Raw genomic sequence first — 23,269 nt, 5'->3', positions numbered from 1 at the left:
ATCAGTGGTCTAACTAACTTAAAATTTTCCAAAAAGTAATAGAATTTTTCTTTACCCGAATTTATAGCTCATTTTTCCTAAGTAGGGGAGACCGGAGTAGAATTAGCCACCAAATGAAATTTTTCATTGCGTATAATTTGTACAAAAATGTTTGTATGAGGCTGATAAATATTTCAATGAATAGGAAGGGAAATAGAGTGGTTTCCTCAATATTCCTTCGCAGGCATACTTATAGGGTGGATTGTGGAAAGGGAGACACTTAAGAAAAAGTTCAATTTCAAATGCATTTTTAAGCCGAATAAATATTTATTTTTTTTTCATTTTCTTTGTATCATGAGATTGCTTGTGAAACATTCTAACAGAATCTTAAGAGTTTTTAATAGATATTTCAACCAATTAGTTGGAATATTCCATCAAATTAAAAAACAACACATTTTGAAAAGATGGACAAAATTTTGGTAAGCGGAACAAAAACTTTTGGAAAGTTGGACATAGTGATATTAATGACGAGATATTATACGAATACGAAATATGTAGAAAATCAAATGTTGAGGGTTTTCTGCGTATACTTGCACATTGAATGGTTATACTCGTTATGCTAATCTCTGCTTTATGTCCGGGTAACAGTTGTGGAATGCTAATTACCAAGAACTTCCTGGACGTTCAAACAAAAAGAGATTCTGTAAATTTCACAGATGCCTCGCGCTGTCCAGCAGTTATAGCTTTAAAGCGGATGTAATTTTTTAGCACATTTCAATTCCCCATCCGCGTCCTTTTCCACTTGCATTGGGAGTTCTGTATAGGCTCCTATTTGTTTTTTCCAGGTGTTTTTGCGATATTTACTATCCATTCTGCCAGAAAAAGTGGTCTTCGCAATCTGGAAATCTTTGCAGCTTTTCTCCAAGAGATTTTCTTCTTATCAGTTGCTAACTGCTGTTGCAACTATTTCACCGGATACTTAAGAATCTTTATCGTCCTTGTTAACATGATTTCACTGCACAAAAGCACCAAATTAATTCACAAAATCAACTTGTCCAAGATTCAAAAAAACTTGTTTCAAAAAAGAACACGAAATTAAATCACTTTTCTCTTCTTTTTAAATGTAATATTTCACAAATATTTTTTATTCACTTTTTAAATGGATGTATGTCCTTCGATTTTCACTACGGACTTAATAATATTTCACAAATTATGCCGAAAAATCAAACAAAACATACAAACTTTGATATATTTTCCTAGCAAACTCTAAAAATAGAGAAAATGACAACTACTGCGTGAAGGTTATGATTTTCACGCATGCAGTTCATTTTTTAAATTCTTCTTGCAAGTCACTTTTTGATTGTTTAATAACGACTTTTGCATTTTTAACTTCTCAAATAATCACAAAATTAGGTTTAATAATCTTTTTAGCGAAAATGGAAATATTTAATTGATTTATTATCAAGTTTTTAGGGAGGTGTCCCACATTCCACACTGCTTTGTCCAACTTTCCAAACTGTCTCGCTTTAGGCAAATTACCCTAAGATACCACTATCTAATACTATACATGGCTAATTCTGCCCCGGTCTCCCCTATACTGTTTATCAAGAGAATCTCTAAGGTTTGGAAAAGCCTGATTTAACATTCAGGAGAAAAAAAAATCATGCGTCTATCTTAGATATTTTTCACTTTAATGGGTTAAGTGGATCCAAAATACAAAAAAGAAACAGCATATTCTCTCTAATAATTTTTTCAACATAAAAAAATAAATTTATTTATTTCAAGCTCTTAGACTTATAAAAGGATATAAACTATATTTTCTAAAATTTTCATTTAAAAATTTAAAACATCTAGGATCTGATTTTCGGAGACATTTAAAAGAAAAATACTTTTCGGTAGACAAGAATACTCAGAATTGGTCTATATGGTTCATATAATTTTCAAGGTACACTGAGAAAAATCCGAAAAAGTTAAAATAACATTCCGGAAATGTTAATTTCACCCTGTATTATTGATCCGAAATCGGTGTAAATATTATGCTTTTTAGGTGTATTCTGGGTTAAAATTACCCTATGTTAATTTTACATTTAAAAAAGTGTAAAATTAACATTAAAAAAGGTTGATATATTTTTACACATATAAAGTGTAAAAGTTACGAGGAGAAAAAGTTAATCGTAGCCTCTTTTTCTCTCTCAGTGTAGGATCAGATAAATTTACTGCAATTTTGTGTCCCAAAAAAAAATATTTTTTTTTTTCAAAAACCGTATTAAAAAATCAGGTCGTAGCGGCAGGAGTTTTAAAATTTTTAAATGAAACTTTTAGAAAATAGAATTGAATTTTCTGCGTCCACTAAAAAAAAAACCTAAAACGTTAAAACAACTCTATGGCAGAGTTGAATTAATTCTACAAATATCGATGTAATTGTTACTCTTTTTCGTTGCAAAATTTAGTAAATAGAGTTGAAACAACTCTTCATGCGAGTTGAATTAATTCGTCGGATATCAATGTAATTATTACTCTTTTTCGATGTAAAATTTCATCTCGTCTGAAGTATATGCGTAAGTGTTTTCGTTTTAAGAATATACCGTCGTTGCGGGTGACTTTGCACGTTTTTTCGCTGTTTTTCGACTTTATCCTCTAAAAGTGGATAGTTGAAGTGAAGGGAGGGGGGATTTTGAGTCAAATTATTTGTATTCAGTTGTTAATGAATGGATTTTGTACCACTAGCATTAATTTTATAAAATTTTACTATGTTTAAAAAACTCAAGAAAAAAGGCTTGCACGTGGGATAAGGTGCGGGTGACTTTGCACTTTTTAATAAATACTAAAAAATCAACTATTTCTGATAATAAACGACAATCAGTATCTTCATATCTAAGGGTAATATGCACGAGATCTACAAGATGACGTAGTCGTCATCTTGATTTGACGTTTCTGTGCGCCATTTTGAATAACTGTCAAACCCTAAAACTGGTCCGATTGGGTTGAAATTTTAGTATGTTGTAGCTGATGCCAAGGCCTTTTCAAAACATATTTATGTTCGAGTCTACGTCAAGTATTTACCTAGATACAGAGGCTCAAATTTAAAATTTTGTAATACCCATATTTTGGCGGTCTTTATTTTTTAATCTTCAATATTTGAAACCTAAACGAAATGCCTTAGTAACCATTAAATATGGTTGGGGCATTAATTTTATTTATTTATTTACTCTAATGTAATTAAAAAAAATAAACGAAAAGTGCATTTAATTATTTTTTTTATTTTTCACCTTTGCGAAAACAGTTTTTAAGATTCTCAAATAATGCGCTGTTATAAACAAAAACATTACTTTTCTTTTTGTTTGTTTGTTAGATCTCATCGCCTAACGATGGCGCTGTCTTTTTTGTGATAGTTTTGATAAAAGAAGCTCCCTGCAGTTCTGTATTCATGAAAATGTCAAAATTTTGAACTTGGCGCCCCTATATCTAGGCAATCACTTGACCTAGGTCGGATTTTATATATGTTATGAAAAGGCCTTGACATCAGCTACAACATACTAAAATTTCAGCTCAATCGGATAAGTTTTTTGTTTTGACAGTTATTCAAAATGGCGGACAGAAACGTCAAATCAAGATGGCGACCATACCATCTTGTAGATCTCGGTCATTTTATCTTAAGTTCGCACAAAATTGGATAATTTTTAGCCAAATACTTTTATAATAAAGCTTTAGAAAGAACAATATATGCAATTTTATAACATAAATCATGTGTTCTTAGGAAGATAATAGGAAAAAAATATATTTTAATAAAAATAATCAACAAAATCGAAGTGGATTATTCTAGCCAGATAAATTTAGATTGGATTTGGGCAATTTACTACTCTGAAATCGATTTTGGAATTGCACCTTCAGATAACTTTTTCACGGAGGCATTTTTTGACAAAATACCTATATTAGCATTTCATTGACTATTACTGAAACTACAAGAATCCTTTTGGGGATCATTGTACCTTACTTGGTACATAACATATCCCTATATACTTTGACATGGTAGACCGGACCGGCGAAGACCATCAATAAGTGCTAGAATTTATGAAAGTCTTATGGACAGCAGAGTGCAAAGTCACCCGCAACGACGGTACTTCAGTCAAGAAGGTTTTCATGTGACAAAGTTCATATGGAACATCAAATAGAAATATGCCTAATAGTGTTTTATGAAGACATGTGCATGCATCATACGTGATATTTCGCTCGGAATATAGGGGACTTGAGATCAAGAAAATATTAATAAAGAAAATGATAAAATAAAAAAAAAAACATAAAATTGCAAAATCTATCCATTTTGGGATTTGAAAGAGTTATTTTAACTGCAAAAAAGATTTTTCTTAACTCTTGGAACGAGTTATTTTAACTCTTAAAACGAGTTATTTTCAGTCTTAAAAAGGGTTGTTTACATTCTTTTGTCATGTAAATTCTAGGAAAAAAAGTTAAAACAACTCTTCCGATTATTACACCTAAATAGAAGTAAAATCAACTCTAAAATATAGTTAATCGAAAATCACAACGAAAAAGAGTCAATTCAACATCGATTCGACTAAGTTTTACTCGATTATTTTTCTGAGTGTTTAAAGAAACTGTTTTTAACAAACCAATTGGGAAGTGTCTAAGTCAAAGTTTGTTGGAAATGTCTGACTAAGAAATACAATAATTTTAATCTATTTTTTTCTACATTTTTATTGATCTTGCAGAAAAAGGACGAAGAAATGGCCTGGATGGATTCATGCTGTCTGCAATTGGTGGCAAAATCCAAGTCTGGCAAGGAGGAGACATTCACATTCCAGACAGAAAATCCAGCTGTGAAGAAGGAATGGATTACTGAACTGAGATTGGCTCAATTGGCCCTGGATCCCAATAATTCACCGTCGTGGGAAGTGCCAGATCACGAGAGGAGACCCCTCACCAAGATGCCCCTGTTCGTCAAGGCTCAATCGATACACAAGACGCAGCATCAAACCGAGGTAAAGAACCATGGGTCTAAATTTAAATTTTGTTTACTAGGTTTGATCTTACTTGATCATCGATTGAGATTATATATATATTGCAAAATTGCTTTTGCTCAATCAATTTTACGATCAATCTGCAAAATTATGCCATTGCGTAATTTTCCAAAAGAAGAATTTGGCCAAATAAACAAAATGGGGCCAGTGAAACTCAATTCAATAAATTTTAGTTAGTAGAGTTCTTTTTATGGAAAGGTCAATATCGGATTGTCTAAATTAGTTAATAAAATATCACTGTGAGAAAAATTCTGGCTTTATAAGATGGTAAACTTGATGGTACAGAACTTACTGAAATAATTTACGCAATTGGCATTATATGGGCTTCTTTCCTGCTGCTTTCCTATTTTTTTTCTGTTTTTCCACTGATTTGAGGATTACAATGGACTTTATAATATTTATTCAGGTCCGCTGCGGATGTTACTATTCGATAACGAGCTCACGCTTGACAGCCCGCCGGAAAACCCGCGTGCAGAACTACGTTTGGATCTGCACGACGGATGGCACCAGTAGTCGCATTGCCATCCTCGTGCAGCATCCACAGCAGACGGGTCTCCTCAAGGACGTCAGTGCCTTTGACCTCCCGGACACTGTGGCGACAGCCATGGAATTTGTCCGGGGATCTCAAGGTGCTGGAGACATGGACACTTCCACCGATGGCATCGTGGATGGGGACTCAGTGTGGATTGGAACAGACAACCGAAAGATTCTCGTATATGCCGCCTGCAATCCAGAGCAAGAAGAACAAATTGCCAGTTGTCCAGTTCCGGGAAATGTCTCTCAGATTCTCCATCATTCTGACTATGTTGTCGTGTCACTGAGTAGCGGATGCGTTCTGGTGTTTAGGAAGCGCCAGGGAGGTGCGTGGAATCTGTCAGAGCCCCAAGTGGTGTCTCTGTGTTCTGGTGAACCCGTGACCAGTGTTTTGCCCATCAATGCCAGTATTTATGCGGCGTGTGGAAAGAAAGTTTGGGTTTTGGCCAGTGATACTGGAGACATTACGAAATCTTTCGATGTGAAGAACAATCAGCATTCTGGGAGTTTATCGGTGAATCTGATGGCTCACAGTGGAATTGGTCTCTGGATCTCGCTCAAACAATCAAGTATCATCTGTCTGTATCACACGGAATCCTTCAAGCATCTTCAGGATCTCAATATTGCATCCAATGTGCTCAAGCTTACTTCTTCCCAGAAGGAATCTCCTTCAAGTTCTTCGTCGGTCTTTGTGACGGCTCTCATGGCCACAAAAGGTGTCCTTTGGGTAGGAACTAATGTAGGAATTGCTCTGACAATTCCCCTACCTCGATTAGAGGGTGTTCCAATTATCAGTGGAGGCGTCAGTATTTCCTATCATGCTCATTTTGGACCTATCACCTTTCTCCTGCCACTGATCCCCAAGGGCAATCCTGTGACAACTAAAGGTCAGCATTTGCATCACAGTATGGTACAGGGAACTCCCGGAAAGGGTAGCTTAACCAAGGCACAGGACAATGATAGTGGTTCAACGAGGGAATCACCATCTGGAAATGCTGATCATCAGCCTGTGATGCTTGCTCGGAGGAAGATTGAGAAGCAATTGTCCACAGAATCTCCAATTTCTGTGATTCCTGCTAAGCTCAAGGCCCACCTGACCAATAGCCCAGTGGTGTTGCGACGGCAACGCTTTAAGGAAGCTAGTGAATCTATGAGAATGTCACAGACTCTGCCTCGAAGTCTGGGATCAACGGGTTTCTTCTCGCAGTCTTCCCATTCAAATGTCTCCTCTCTACATGGTTCTGAACATGGATGCTGTGATGTCTACGGTCTCTACGGTGGCCTCATCTTTGTCAAGGAAGACTTTGAGGCTGAAGAGGGTCAGGGTAATCTCATGGATCCTTCATATGAGTGTCTGAGGCGAAGTGATCCTGAATTGATTCCCATCAAAGTCAGCACCCTCGATCGTCGGATGCGTATGAAGGTATCCCGACCACGATCACTGGATCTGTCCAATTGGTCAGTGGATTCTCGTTCCTCCAGCATGTACACATCGTCAGGGAGTGAAGAGAGTATGGGGGTTCGATTGCAAAGTGTCTCACGGAACAGCAGTAATGCCAGTCGGAAGATTCCTGCTACAGAAACTCCCATTCCGGGAGACAATTCTGATCATCACGATGGTCATTCAGTGGTAACGTCTACTCCTGTTGCTGCCACAGATGCTCCAGCAAATCCCCAAATCCTCCCTGCCATTGCGGCCACGATGCAGAGAAACAAGAAGAATGGGAAGCAAGCCCAGCAATTTCCAGAGATTGCTGGGAAGCGCACAATCATCACATTGACCGGAGGCAGAGGTTATATCAATTGGCGTCATGTCTGGTACAATACATCTGAGAAGCAACAACGTTCTGGATCAATCAACTCCATCCCTCGAGCTCCCAACTCCAATGATGCTCATATCGTGATCTGGGAGAAGAAGCTCTAGGCTCTCTATCACTCTAAAAAAAAACCATCTTTATCCCCCCAGGAATCAATCTCCGTGCCATAAAAGAGTCTATGTGAAGAGTGTGTGTGCAATTTCTGGCCTATTTGCAAAAAATAAAAGGATTTCAGCACAAAGGAGAGACTCAATTTTAAGTGGCAACATGAAAATCTCAATTGTGATTGAATTAAAAACAACAAAAAAAAAGAAAAATTAAATTATTAACTTTTATAAATGAAGGAGGAAGCACTCTTTTCGGACTAATGTACTGAAGGGATAATCCCCACACATTATTGGATAATTGTGCGCTATTTAAATGAGAAAAAAAAGTTTACATTTATGTCATTCTCTTTTTTAGTTTGTAGATAGTCGTAATATCATGTATCACATTTTAAGTTTCTTTTCTTCTCGGAAACACTTTGACCTTTTAACAGGACATTTTACAGAGATGAGAACATTGTTTATAAAAAAAATGTAATTTCAGTGTCTAAAAGAATCAATTGGATGAAATATAGTAAAGGACAAGTTATCAAATTAAGCATTGTGTTTCTATTTTTCTTTCGTTTGCAAACTTTGTGGATTTCCTCACAAAAAGGGGTACACGGTAAAAACTTTTGGACACTGACCAAAATATTGGAACAAGTTTTCCTTGGAACAAATTTTTTTGGAATCAATTTGTACCTGGAGAAGATATTTGTTTGTTCCAAAAAGTTTTCTTTACAGTTTTGTTACGAAATATTGTTACAATTTTGTTAGAGTGATCTTTTGGAACCGTTTTGATACAGTGGAATGTCTACAAATTTGAGTTGTTTTCGTTTTATACAAATTTGTTCCTGAAAGTTGGAATAGAATTTGCTTCACTCGGCTGTTTTATTCCCAGTCTCAGGGACAAATTGGTACATATTTTTTATAACAATATTATTCGTACATCTGTAACAAATTTATTCCAAAAATTTTCGGTGTCCGTGGACGAGGTAATTTTTGGAACGAAATTGTTACTCATATAGAGAATCTTTTCGTTTCCATTGTCGGGAACAAATTCGCGTAAGTGATTTCGTCTTACAGTTAAGGCCTATACTTCAGTCGAGATGGATTTCGGTGGCGAAAGTTCATAAGGAATATCAAATAAGAATCAATTTAAGAGTGTTTTATACAGACGCGTGCATGACGAATTTATATGCGAATGCTAGCAGCAGAAGGGGAAGAGAATCTCGAATTAAAAAAGTGAAACCATGTAGCACGAAAATTGCCACAGATTTGGCGTCCTACTTGCTTTGTTGGTGACGGATGACTGAGTGTGAGAGGAGGGATACGTTTTTATACTAGACGACCTATTTTTGGAACAAATTTGTTACTAATATTGGGTATCATTTTTTTTTCTTCTAGAAGGTACAAATTTATTCCAAAAATTTGCGGTGTCCGTGGATGAGCTACGTTTTCCAATAAATTCGTTACTAATATTGATTATCTTTTTGAATCTCGTAAAATGAATGAGATTGTGCCAAAAATTATGGTGTCCGTCGACGAGCTAATTTTTGGAACAAATATGTGTCGAAATTTTTTACCCTGTAGCACAGCATCCCAGGTTTTGCGAAATACTCGAACTTGTGACTTAAATACTATACCTCACAAGTATTTTCCCATCATTTACCATTTACCAGTTCTTAACCGATTTGAACCGATTTACAAATTACTCGGAATATTTCCCAAAATACACCTCAGGAGTAATTTAATTGAATTTCGTATAAAAATTAGTTATCGGTTATGAACCGGTTCAGTTTTGTAGGAAATTTAAAGACCCTTCCAGCGAGCCCAAACATGACCCCATTCCCTTGATAAATGCGCTCCTAGTGTCTTTTTAACCTTTGACCTTGAAAAAATCGTTATTAGGAATGATTCAACGATATTTTCGCACATGGTTAAATGCCCGCCTGGGTAATCTCTAAAACATGTTCAAAAATGAAAAAAAAACGCAAGACGTGTTTTCGAGCAATCCCAAAAAAGATTATTTTGGAGGGGAAGGGGAGGCGTTGGGAGAAAATGAGGTCGACTTATGGGGGCCCTTAGATCGCAAGTCGCTATCTCTTACTGTTTGGCCTCTAGAACTGGCGACAGCCTGGCGAACAGACAGACAAACAGCGTGACAATTTCTCAGAAATCGTCTGAAACGTGAAGATTTGTTGACAAAAGTGGTCTCTGGGGGATGGAAAGTGAAAATTTTGGGGGATGAAATAATAGAGGGATTACTGGTCTCTCCGTGGAGTTCGAGCAATAACAGTATATTCTAATATCTAAGTCCATTATATCCATTTGAGCAATTGAGCTTTGGAAATGTGGTGTTACTTGGCTTATACTGTCTTCAGACCTGAAGAGTCATATATGGCTTAATATCCCTAATTTCTTTTCTGAGGTCAGACCTTTGTGGAAATTTTGACATAGGATTAAAAATTAAAGACAAATGATTGATAAGGTTTAAAAAAAAAGAACATTGAAATTAGTGTTACTTAGAATTTGAAGACCCTTACACCAAGAAAAAAAGAGGGTGTGATAAACTTTTTTCCTCGTAACTTTAACACTTTTTAGGTCTAAAATATATCAACATTTTTTAATGTTAATTTTACACCTTTTCCAGTGTAAAATTAACATGAAAAAGGGTAATTTTAACCCATTATACACCTAAAAAGCATAATATTTATTTCGGATCAATAATGCAGGGTAAAATTAACATTTCCGGAATGGTATTTTAAAACTTTTTCGGATTTTTCTCACTCACAGTGTAGGAACTGGGCTGAACGTCCAGTCTGAAGTCAGCTTTTGGTGCTTTAATTTCAATATAGGGGAAGGCGTGCTACCTTCGAATGACACATGCTTCGGACAACTCAATTTTTTTTATATTCGTGATGGATTAGAGCCATGGCTCTCTTTTTTATTTATTTATATTTTATTCCATTAAAAGTACAGGTATATATACAATTTAAGTAAATGTTCCAATTTTAATACAATTGCTACATCTTTAATTCAGAGTATATTATAAATATTAAACAGAGGTTTAGAACAGAAAGAGTATATAAAGTAGATTTAGGTGATTTTTACTTAATGAATGATATTTGTCAGATTAGCAATATTTAGAATAGAGCTATTAAACGACCATGGGTCTTTTTAGGAAATTTAGGTATTGGACTGGCTATTAAAATTTCATATTAGAATGGGTTAAATTTATTAAAAACATATTTAAAAAAATATTTAGAAGCTTGAACCGTCTGAAGATAGCGCGCTTTCCCCTAGTCGAATTTTTCGCTCAAATTTTGACTTAACACTTGGAAGGACCCTTGTGGCAGCCGCTGCCAATTTAGTTTTCAATGTTATTTTTTATAGTGAAGAATATATCATTTCGCCTGGAGGCCTGATTGAATGCATGCAGAATTTATCTGGCTATTTTTTCGTTATAAATTTTTTAATAAAAATTAAATATTAATGTAAATATATTGCAAAAACAAAAAACTGCACTCGGAAGGACCAAGTGGCAGTTGCTGCCATTTGCATTTTATATGGGAGTTTGACGTTCTGCAAATGTAATTTTCTTGATTGTTAGTGTATAAAAGCCCTAAAAGAACAGTTTGAAAGTGTTTTTGTTAATTATTGAGATGAAATATAGGGAAAAGTGACATACCTTTAAATGCGTCAAAATCAGAATGCTTCAATTTTTCTCTTATTTCCCAAAGCTAAAAATCCATTTTGTTAAGCGAAGTTAATAAAAAATATAGTTAATAGTATTAACTATTGTTCATAAAGTAGAATTTTTCCTTTGAAAAATAAGAGAAAAATTAAAAATTCAAAGGCTGCCGTATTAAAAGGCACACCACTTTCCCTGACTCCATGATTCTGATAAAGATGAAAACATCGAATGGTTAAAAATCTTTAGATACAGTACCCAAAGAAATGAAATTTCTGATTCAGACACCAGAAAAGAACTGACTAAAGCTCCGAATGTTAAAATGTAATTAAAAATATCAAAATATTATGTAAAATTCGATAAGTGGCAGCGGCTGCCACTTGGTCCTTCCGTGACACTTTTAGTTAGGGTTCTACGAAGTGTTAAGAAGATTGTATGAGAACAATTAAATCTTTAGATTGAGACTGTTGAAATTCCATGTCATTGTGTGGCAGATGGTTAGATCCTCTATGAGAATTGCAATATTCGTAATTAAAACCTTTCAAAAATTATCCCGCCTTGCCAGAAGAAAATCGAAAATGGGGATGTTCGTGAAGAGGGTAAGTCAATTTCTGTCCTTTTGGTCAACCTACGGAAAGAAATACATCGAGCTAGTTCTGGGATTCTGAAAGTTAGTAATTAACTACCTTAAAATCCAGGATGACCCAGGACAACACTTATGAGGTTTATAGAAATTAAAAATCTTCTGTAACTTGGTTAATCCTCAGTCTAAAGGAAGTCCGTATAACAGAACAAGTTAGATGAATACAACAAATATTGCAGTATTTTGTAGAAAGAGGTGGTCGAGAAAAATTAAAAATTTATTTATAAATAATTAAATGGATATTATGAATACTTAATTCTTTTTGACAATGGATTAGTAATAAATAAAAAATCGAATGTAAAACAGAATTTTAGTTTTTCAGATTATCGCTTCGCTTTATCACTCATCAGTAATTGGCGCAACTTACTCTGAAGTTAAATCAGCAATATTATTATATGGTCTGTGTTTCAATAAATTGCTGATTCACGCGACGATTTGTTCAACATTTCCCATAAATGCACTTTTCACATGTTTTTGTTTTTTACATATATTAAACTTATTAAACACATGACATGACCCACTGATGTTGGTTTTACGAACTTCATTAGTTTTAGAGGATTATTGGCCATTTAAAGGCTTTAACTTCATAAATAAGGTAATGTACGTAATTTCAAGAGTTTTTTTTATTGAATCTGAAAAATATATTCAAATTTACTTTTAAAGAGTTAAAATAAAAATGTCCACAATTTTAAAATAGTGAAATGGAAATTAATTTCTAGCCTTTTTTGTATTCTTGCAAAACAAATTATTGACCAAAGACGTTCAAAAGGAACTTTTAAAATTTATACAGTAATTTTCTTTAAGTGCCATATTAATTTCTTATTGATTTTAGTTTTGAATAACAATTGCATAATGTGCATTATATAAGAAAATTATCAATATTTTAAGTAAATAATAAAGTAGTGATAACGCTTTTCCAAATTCAAAGAATTATGCTTAATTTAATTTTCCATTTACAAAAAAAATGTTGTCGGTTGTTATAGGGTTAAAACATAGAAAGTCAATACTTTTGGTTTAAGAGCTTTTAATAGCCCAAGTTCAAATTCTAGTGATTAGCTTACGTATAATTATCGCAAATGAATGGAAAATTTACATTTCTTTCAACAAGTTGAATGTTCTCAACACGATCACGTGCTTTTCTTATTTGTCAACAAAAGTTGTAATTAGTCTAGTGAAATTTGAATCTCAACGAAACAAATAAAGCATTATTTTCTATCAGTGAGAAACCGGGAAAATCACTGCGAGATTTTCGGCAATTGCTTTTCTGAAGGTAATTCTCAGAAGCAATTCCCATGGTTTATTGATTGATTAGCTATATCAGTACAATTTTGATGACATGCAAATCAAATGTGAATTAATAATGTTGTATCATGCTCACACTTCGTGTTACATTTTGGCTGATTAGACAATTTATAGGGCAAACATTGGGGTTGCAATTTCTACCTAAAATTGCGTAAGGAGTCATTATTGCGTTCTATCGCGGAAATTCCGACCCTCAAATACCACTTTATCCTCAAATAAACTCTAAAAGGCAACAGCTTCATTCACCCAACGCAGCTAATTTATTTATTTTGTTCAGAAATCTAACGTTTCAATTGCATCAGCAACTTTTTGGTCAACTGAATTGTTTTGAGTGCCCATTGCCCATGCAGCAAAAAATAATTGAACTCATTGCGAAGAAATAGAACTTGCACTGGTCACTTTAAAACGCACCAACATTAGCGATTTCTTTTGTGAGATCCTCCTACAAAAATTTACCAATTGACGTCAATTGTCGGTCAAAAATTATTTACGTGTGACACTTTTTTCTCGCGAAACCCGTAAAGCAGCATTGGAATTCTTATTTTGAGATATGACTGGGATCCATCGCCATTAGATAGAAAAATTAGAGCAACAAATATGTTGTTTTTTTTACCCATTGACAAACGAAGAAAGTATATTTTCGGTTTACAGTCAACGTAAATTCACAACAAAGCAAAGTGTTCGTTATTCTGGTACATAAAGATTTTAGATTATCGAGAAAAACTCTACAGACGTCTATGAAAATACAAAGAAAATCCATACAGTGTTTTTATCAAAATGAATATTAATTTTATTGGTTATCTATATCTGGAAAACGTAAACGATATGAAATTTTGAATATTGAATTTGCCGAGAGATATTCAAAAACAGACGTCCTATCGCTCATGATTGTTAGATACAATTTGGACAGGTTTAAAGTCCTGCCTATCTTGGAAGAAAGCCAGAAGAAGAAATGAAAAATTATTTTCACAGAAGAATGCTGCCACTTTACACACTTGATCTTCAAGAACCTAGAAATTGTTAAAAAAAAAGCTCTGGAAATTCTGTAAAATATTTTTCACGATTATTGTGCCTATATTGCAGCACGTGAAAATACTGTCAATAAAATATCTCGTTATGCTGCACGAGCTCTTTGAATGACTTTCTCAGAGTTGCAAGAAAGAAAATAAAAAACTAGTAATAGTTACATGAGCTTTTTGAGAAGATTTGTAAATATTCGAATACTTAATTAAATATTTAAAATAATACGACAAATCACTTCGTATTATCAACAGCCTTGTTTGACCGAAGTGAGGTACAATTTTTATTTCAAATTAATAAATGTTCATCAGAGATTGTCTTAATTTTTGTTAATAGTGATTGATCTTTTAGACCCAGAGTGACATTTCTCAATTGCATTACATTTTTCGTGTTAACAATAGACATTTTGTTAAGGGTTCATCAACGAAGTTAGGCTTCTTAACAGACACTGTTAATTTTCTCAAAATTCCGCATTTTTTATATTCAATAAAACTAAAAGGACATACACATTGAAAAATGGAAAATTCTTAAAGAGAAACACCCACGGATTTAATTTCAAATCCCATCCAATGAATGCCAATGCCCTAATCCTAAATCCTTGATCATTTAATTTTAATTGTAACTTGCAAATCTCAAGACATTTTTAATTTTTCAGCTATTAGGGTAAAGTGGTACAAGTTGGTCAATGGTACAAGTTGGACAGGGCTTTTTCTCTTGATAAATTTAGTACTTCATTTTTGTTTGTATATTTTTAATGCTTTAGTTTTATAATTTGGTTCCTTGTGCTTAAAAACAAATTTTGTACTCTATTTATCAAGAAAAAAACCATGTCCAACTTGTACCGGAGAATTGTCCAACTTGTAACACTATGTCCAGCTTGTATCACTTTACCCTAATGCTGAACTTAAATTTTTCAGCTAATGCTGAACTTAAACTCCCGATCTCTTACCGCCAAAGAGATAGGGATTCTAGCCCATTTCATTGGCAAAGAGCTTCTGAATTTAAACGTCTCGGGGATTCACGTCCAATTTAAGTTCTCGGAGTCTTATTAAATTCTTAAATTTAGAGTCAAAATTTGTCTGTGTTGAGACATAAAAGAGAATCGCTCGTACGAACTAGATGTTATTGAAAATTCTTTGGAAGAGTCCGGAAAGCAAAGGATTGAAGAAACTTCGTGTCCGATATTGCACAAAGAGCCATAACTATAGGGAAATCTAAAGCAGTAGTAAACGTTTGTTAGTTGGAAACACTATTTTTTAAGCCTACATTGCACGAACATATGTCGACCATTTCTTAAGTGGACAAGTATCCACAACTATCCCATGATGTGTGTTTTACGACTACATCAGTTTCTCCTATTTTAGTCCATTTCAAATGAATTTAAAATTATTTTAAAGGAAATAAAAGACTTTCTAAGATGCCCTACAATATTCCTGAAAACAAAATGACAAAATCTTTCAATTTGTATTTAAATAAGTACTCCCTCCGCCCAAGAAAAATTGTACGTTTGGGGAAAACTTGGGGATTTAGTAATGGTTTTACGGAATGTTTTTGTTAATTGTAAATACCTTAAGTATAAACTGGTTGTGAGACATACCTGTAAGTATGTTAAGATATGAGAATGAATGTTTTTTTTTTCAAATGTCCCCAGGCTGGATCCTGTGGGATCTGTACGAACCTGTGGAACCTGTGAGTATGAACGAATAAATGATTATTATATCTGGCGAAAAAGAAAATTTCCTTTTGCCCGATAAACAATCTTTATTCGCCCTTTACTGCCTTAAATCCTTGGGAATGTTGCGCGATAATCGATAAATTGAAACAACTTGTGATTATTTTAACAATCTTGGATTTATTTACTAACTAACAAAAATGACGTGTCTTCGCGACTATGATTTATTGCAAGAGGAAGTGGTATTGCCAGATGGATCTATTTGTCATTTTTTTTACCAGAGGCGTTTCGCGCCGTAACATAAACTATTCTCCATATCTTCGAATACTATATCTGACATACTCAATCCTAATCCTTACCCAATTAAAATCTTTTAAGTGATTTGGAATCGTCTTTCGTCATCTTATAACACTACACATAGCCACTAGAAACTTACCTTCTTCTTGAAAATGGTAATTTTTTGAATACCTTTATTGGAGGAAGACCCATACCCAGGGTCGAAAGCTTTGGAGAAAATTGAGTCTTTTTGGTATTGAGGAGAAGACAATCCTCTGACGAATACCTGAAGAAACTGAATACTGAATATACTATTCTACATCTTTAGTGGAAATATTGGGGTCCACCCAAGATAATAAGATAAGGAACTGGTGTTTGGTTCAAAATTGTTTTTATTGGGGTTCTAAGTGAGAAAACATAAAGAATTTCATGCAAATAACTCTTATATATGTAAACCCGGGAGCCATTCTACTGCATCATAATTTACGTTAATTGTGCGTAAAGTAAAATTTAGGATCAAAAAGTGGCATTTGGACACTAACGTCAAAAGTGACAAAATGCATCCCTTTTATAAAAGGCTCTAAAAAATTTTTTATGCTTTTCTCAAAAAATCCTTATAAAGCTCATTTAGCAGCCTTTGAATAGAGTTTTCGAGGAGAAAAAGTTGAAGGTGATATAGGAATTAGATCATGAAATATTAAATTTTTTATACAGAATTGCAAAACATTGGGTCATTTTTGCCGGGCACTGTATATTAAATGAGAGCTTTTTCATTTGTTAGTCTTAAATTTTGGTATTATAAAGGATCTATTTTACTTAATGATTATCTTTATAATTTTCTAGTAATGAAGATAATTCATAATAATAATAAACAAAAGTGGATACGACTCGATGGCCGTAAGCTCTAGAAAATTTATTGCGGTCTAAAGCAGATTCGAACTCTTGTTATCTTAGAGAAAGCTCTATGAATGCCGTACGGCGAAGACTATAATCCTGCCAGTATTCATCTCTTTACATCTAAAACATCAATCTTATCCATTTCGACGGCCAAAACAAGTTCATTTGACGCAATTCTTTACCCACTAGTTGAGATTTAGCCCAGTTCCTGAGGGTTTCAAAATCCTAAATTTGCAAGCATCTGTTTATTTTTAAACTAAAAATATAATATTTTTCATCATTTTATAGATCACTTCCCTTAATATTCCAACCATAATTTTAAATAATTAAAAAAAAATCTTAAATGGTAGGACATTAGAGTGGTTTATTTGCCTGTTTATGGTTTTATTTTAGGTTTGAAACCCGTATAAGTCGCTCCCTAAACTGCCACCTATTTTTCAGAGACGTTGTATAATTCCTGATGGATAGATCAAGCTGAACACACTAACAATAGATGCAATGAGTTTAGAAGAAGATAAGTCGAAAACTTTCCGTTGACTTGAAAGTTTCGCAACCTGAAATGAGTTGTTATGATCCTCTTGGATGTTTTGATAGACTTTCGCGTCATTTCTTTAGAATCTCAACTTGAAATAATTGGTTCAATTCGACAGAACCTTCACCACATCAACACCATTGACTTACTATCACTGTAATGCGTCTGTCCTGCAATGTTGGCATATTTATTTTTATCTTACTGCGTCTTCTATGTATAATTATCTGTGCTGATTGTTTTGTTTTTCACAGCAGATTCCTCAGCCTCACATGGCGATTGGTGGAGAATTTTGGGCTCGTCGCGAAGGCACAATTCATCATTTGCTACACGTTAATTTAATTTGTTAGCCGGTGTTTGAGAGAAAGAGACACTTGGCGAAAAGTTTCTATGTAGCATCAGTGGGGCAAATATTAATTCAATTGGGTTGACTAGGAAAATTTCAGAGTTTAACCTTCGGGTTTGAGCTGGTGTTGTGCGGAAACGCTTGCGTTCTTATCCCAATTGACGAGCCTCTGAATTTCATATCTGGGATGACGCTGTTTGTCCAAATATCTAACTCTCCAAGAGCCCCCGCCAAGGTTTCATCCACATACCAAAAAAAATATTGATCATGCTTTTCCTCTATTCCATTTACGCATTCACTATACTTGGACTAAAATTCTGTGAGAGAGTGAGTTAAGTATTTTATTTACGTTCTTTTCACTGCGCTGCGATTTGTCCGATTTGCCACTATCATATCAACAAATCGTATGACTTTTCCACGTTAGTCCTCGTAAATTTATTTTTCACCAAATCGCCTCGAACAACAAACATCTGTGACGACACGTGACCCTTACGAAAAATTTTTGCGCGATTCGACTAATGAAGGAAATGCTGAGGCGCATACCCATCATTATGCTCTAGTCTAGTCATCGCAAAAAAAAAAGAGAGGAAAAACGTGCCATTGATTTCTTTGGCGCTATTGTCCACCGTTTGGGGTTTTCGATTGTGAAGTTAAATCAAAGGGGAGAACAAAGAATTTCTGCTTGATACCATCAAAATCACCATTAGATAAATGGTAGGTAATTACGGAAGGATTAATTTCACACTTTCCAAGTCACATGAGCACTAAGCCTTTCACGTCAGATGTTTCTATGACGCGCAGGAATTTTGCGTCTCAAAGGAGGCAAATACTAGTACAAGACTATCAGTGAAAAGTGAGGCGTTATCGTAATGTGAAACAAATAAATCGACTTGTTATAATTTTCTTAAACAAATCGGGAAATTCCGAGAAACTTAAAAAATTATGAAATTCGTTTAAATACAATAAAGCTCAACTAATCGATTTATAAGCTTCATCCTGATATTACATATACTAATTAAAATTTTAATGCAATTCTCATTCGTTGACGCTATTGAGCATACAAATGTATGATTTGTGTCTTTGAATCAAGGGCGTACCCAGGATTTCAGTTAGGGGGGGGGCTAAGTCTCAAATTTTGTTGGCGGGGGGGGGGGGGTACATAATTTTTATTTTGAAAAAAAAAAAACATAAAAAATAAAATGAGATAAAAAGTATCTATATATATATATATATATATATATATATATATATATATATATATATATATATACAAACTGGTTTTACTTTTCACGAGAGATTAGCCTATGCCCAATTTGTAGGTATTGGTTAAGGAACGATCATCAGTGTTCCTCGGACTAGTGCATTGTCTCCCATGTTATTGGCCAAACAGAAAATTAATTTTTAGAAATAATTCGCAACTTTTTACCAAATAACTACAGCAAGGATGCATTCCATTAGTTCAACTACCCGAGAAACATCTGATAAAGCACCTTCCGATCCGTATAACACAGTGCATTTTTACTATTACACCTATCTTTATTCATTTCTCGACGACTCATTAGCTAACAGCAAATATTTGGTTTTTGGATTTCATATGAACTTATTTCAAGAAATCTTGTCCATCGAAAAGTAATTTTTTTCAAAATGGTCTACGAATTCCGAAAATCAGATCCCTACAGCAGAATTTTTAAAGGAAAATTTCAGAAAATATACTTTAAATGTTGTGCTTTTATATGCCTAAGGGCTTCAATTGAATAAACTTTCTATTATGTTGTAAAAATATTAGAGAAAAATATGCTTTTTTTAGTCAGTTTGACATACGTAACCCCTTAATGGGTTATATGGATCATGCAGCCTAATAACAGCATGTTTTCTTTCATTTTTGTCAACGTATAATAAAAGTATTTTAATTAAAGCCCTTAAGTATGTATAAATACAACAACTGAACTGCATTTTTTTTTTTTAATTTTTATTTAACCGATTTAACCTTTACTCCTTGGAACTTGGCACCTAATTTTTGGAAACGTCTTTTTGAGAAAAACTTTTCGGAAGTCACGATAACTCAGAGTGGATTAATCTAACGTCAAAAAAAAACATTTCTTATTAGACTATGAGTAAAACTAACTTGAACCATGGATTTTTTGTTGCTTTGATAACAATTTATTTGGCAAGACGAAACAAAAATACGCCGAAAATAATATTTATGTATTAAATTTTCCCAAAAACCCAATTTAATCTTTCTTTCAAAAGTCCTCAAGTTCAAGAACGGGTTTAACTCATCTGCTAACAGGAAAAAAACGGTTTTTAAGGTCAAATGACTCTACTCTATGTAATCGTTACTAACGAAAAGTATGTTTTTTCAATAAACGTTTCCGACAATCAGATCCTAACGGTCGAATTTTTATTTATTTTTTTTGTAAAAAAATAGTTTACATGTTATGATTTTATATGCCTATAGAGGAGCTTGAATTAAATAAATTTTTTATTATGTTGAGAAAAAAAGTTAGAAAATATGCTATTTTCAGTCTTTTTGACCTGCATATAGACCCTCAACAGATCAAAGTTCAAAGTCAATATACGACCTCAGCTTTAATTACATATTCTTAAATTTCACGTCTGACTGCTCCTTTATGGCTTTAAATAAACATTCGGAGTTCTTGGTGATTTTTTAAACATATCCCCCGAGGAAATTAGAGGTCCATCACTTCGAGTTTTTAAGATGTCTTAAGGCCTCTACACATTGGGAGTGATTTTCAAAAAAAAAAAATGCTTTTTAGAAGGAAATTTTCTGCACTTCTCTAGGTGGAAACGTCAAAATTCTGTCAAAAATACAATTTTTAACGAAAACAGTTCCCAATGTGTATAGGCCATTAAGAAGAAGATTATTAAAAATAATCGGTAGAATCATTTTAAGAAACTTGCTTTCTTCTTATATGGTGAACCGTTACTGCCAAAATATACGACTTTTCTAAAACATATTCTAACCTAACACTATATTTTTACTTTCTCTGTGGATTTTTAGACGTTCGTTATAAATTCTTAAATATCCTTTAAATATGTGAAAAAGATTACGTGACAACTTCCTTCTTTTCGAAAAATATATTACTGAATAAATTTGTTACCGAAATTACGTTAGAAAAAAATGCAAAAATAGTTACGAGATATTTGCCTATTTTTACACTTTTTTTAATTCTTGAATGTATAGTACAGTACGGATAAGAGCCTTGTCCTGCCCCCCCCCCCCCCAATTTGGCTTTTAATAGTTTTTGAGTTTTTATAAGCTCATTTTTGTATTAACCCTCTACAAATGAGCAGTAAAACATCAAATTTGAGAAGTAACTAAATTTACAACTTTAAAAGCAATAGAATTTTCATGAAAGTTTCGATCTTTATGAATTGAAAAATTAGGCCCATTTTTGGAAGGATTTGGATTTTTTACTGGTCAAACAAAATTTTTTGCTGTATAAATATATTTTTTTACTTTTCATTTGTTTTTGAATTTTTTTGACGCTTCTAGGGGGGGTGCAGCTGCCCCCCCCCCTGCCCCTAGCTGGGTACGCCCATGCTTTGAATTACTTGATATTTAGAACTTTATTTATCTTATGATAAAAAGATAAACTTGTCTAGCAAAAATTGGTTTAAATTTAGATAGAATTAGAAGAGATTTCGTATTTAATACCCGTATGTAAATACATCAAATTCCTTAATTGTAGAATTAAGCTAACCATCAAATCTATCGTTCCTTTTGAAACCACCCCTTTCATTTTTTTTTACCGCAACGTCCAGACGAATTTACAGATTTTAAAATTTCGCTTCACACGGTGAGTTAAATAATAAATTAAAATTAGGAGAAACAGAACAGGAATATATAAAACGATTTGTGAAAACACTTTACGGGAAAATATTTATAGCTATGGCAAAAAATGTTCCTCACAAGATTTATGTTATGAGGAAGTTTAATAACGTTAATAATAGCAATTTTATTGGGAATGGTAAATAAAATAGACTATAGTAAACAAAATACATAATGACGATATCATAGAAGGATTAAGAACTGTTATAAGGAAATTATGGTAAGGACTTTAATACTCAACATGATTTTATGCTAAAATTTGAAAAAAAAATGTCTCAAAATAAATTTCTTTAAGTTTTTTTTTGTCTTTTCTCCATTGAATATTGTTTTAATAAATGTATAAAATGTGATCAGAAGAAGTCAGGAAAAAGTTAAGTATAAAAATTGTGAGGAAATTATTTTTATTAAGTCTATTATAAAGTAAATTATTTCTCTGGAATTTTGCGAATGTTCTTTATAGCGTAATGTAATAACTAAACTAAACTTTTAAAACCTGTGTTATTAAAAAAAATATATATATATATAAAACTCGTGATGAAAAATATGGTCATGTGATCTTTGTACAATATGTGAGATAATTCATCCTAAAATAAAAATAAAAATTTTGATCCAGAGTTTTCAATAGTCTACGCTCTGCGCCATTACTTTAGTAACCGTAAACGACAAATTTCTTTTAGAGCTTTGTCTTCTTTGGAGATTGAAGCAGTGTTTACATTGTCTATATGGATTTCTAAGTTATGAAACTTCACGAAAATGATAACAATAATACTTTTTATTCTAATTAAAATAAGAAAATTCTTTTGCTTATAAGTTTCTTTCTTAGTATGAAAATCCAGAACCTAATGAAGACATCATTTTGTACGAATAAAAAAAAACCAAGGGGAAACTTGAAAATTTCTACCATGTGAATCTAAATCTGAAAGGGATACAGATACAGATGTTAAAGTGTACAAATTGCTCAGGTCTACATCCCGCCAATTATAAAGGGTGTTCGGCTTATAGAGAACTTTGTAAGAATTTTAGAAGAATGGATTATGGAACACTTTTGTTTTATTCTGAATTATCACAGTCTTCTTAAACGTTGTATTCCAGTCATTGGAAAAAGAAAACTTAAATCTAATTCAATTAAATTGTTTGTTTTGATGATGAAATTCTCGATCATAGAATTTATTAATTTACTTTCTATATTGGTCCCATACGCCCTGAAAATTACATATTTCTCGTTATACATTTTGTGTTACACTAAATAAAAGTAATATAAAAATCAGTTGTACAAAAGAAAATCAAATTTTAAAAGAATTAATGAAGCTATAAAGATGTTACTTTAGGGTATTGTTATTATATTAATATTCAAGAGACAAAATTTTAAAAATCAATTGCAGTTTTCTTTGGCAATTTCATTTATTTTGTTATTGATAAATTGCGACTTAGTTGTAGAAATTTGGAAAATTTGTCCAATATATCAGTTCTTCAAGTTTAAAAGTATAATTCAAGTGAATTAAAATTACCAATATAAAATATTGAACAATAAATACCACTTTAAACATATCACTGAGCACCTTTATTGTGTACACCAAGGTATTAGACT

At 33.2% G+C, this 23,269-nt stretch overlaps 1 protein-coding gene across 3 annotated transcripts in view; it reads left to right on the top strand.

Moving 5' to 3' along the window:
- LOC129805534 (uncharacterized) overlaps positions 1-8,008 on the top strand; it is a 332,356-nt gene extending 324,348 nt beyond the window's left edge. For all 3 annotated transcript variants that reach the window (XM_055853510.1, XM_055853512.1, XM_055853511.1), the window contains 2 exons: positions 4,707-4,976; positions 5,422-8,008. In XM_055853510.1, the coding sequence (XP_055709485.1) occupies positions 4,707-4,976; positions 5,422-7,473 (2,322 nt within the window). In that variant the 3' untranslated portion in view covers positions 7,474-8,008. The remainder of the gene's footprint in view (positions 1-4,706; positions 4,977-5,421) is intronic.
- The last annotated feature ends 15,261 nt before the right edge of the window (positions 8,009-23,269 follow it).

This window comes from Phlebotomus papatasi, chromosome 3 (genome assembly GCF_024763615.1).
Source record: "Phlebotomus papatasi isolate M1 chromosome 3, Ppap_2.1, whole genome shotgun sequence".
NCBI classification, from domain to species: domain Eukaryota; kingdom Metazoa; phylum Arthropoda; class Insecta; order Diptera; family Psychodidae; genus Phlebotomus; species Phlebotomus papatasi.
The sequence above is the reverse complement of the archived record's forward strand: the minus strand, read 5'-3'. Positions and strand labels throughout refer to the sequence as shown.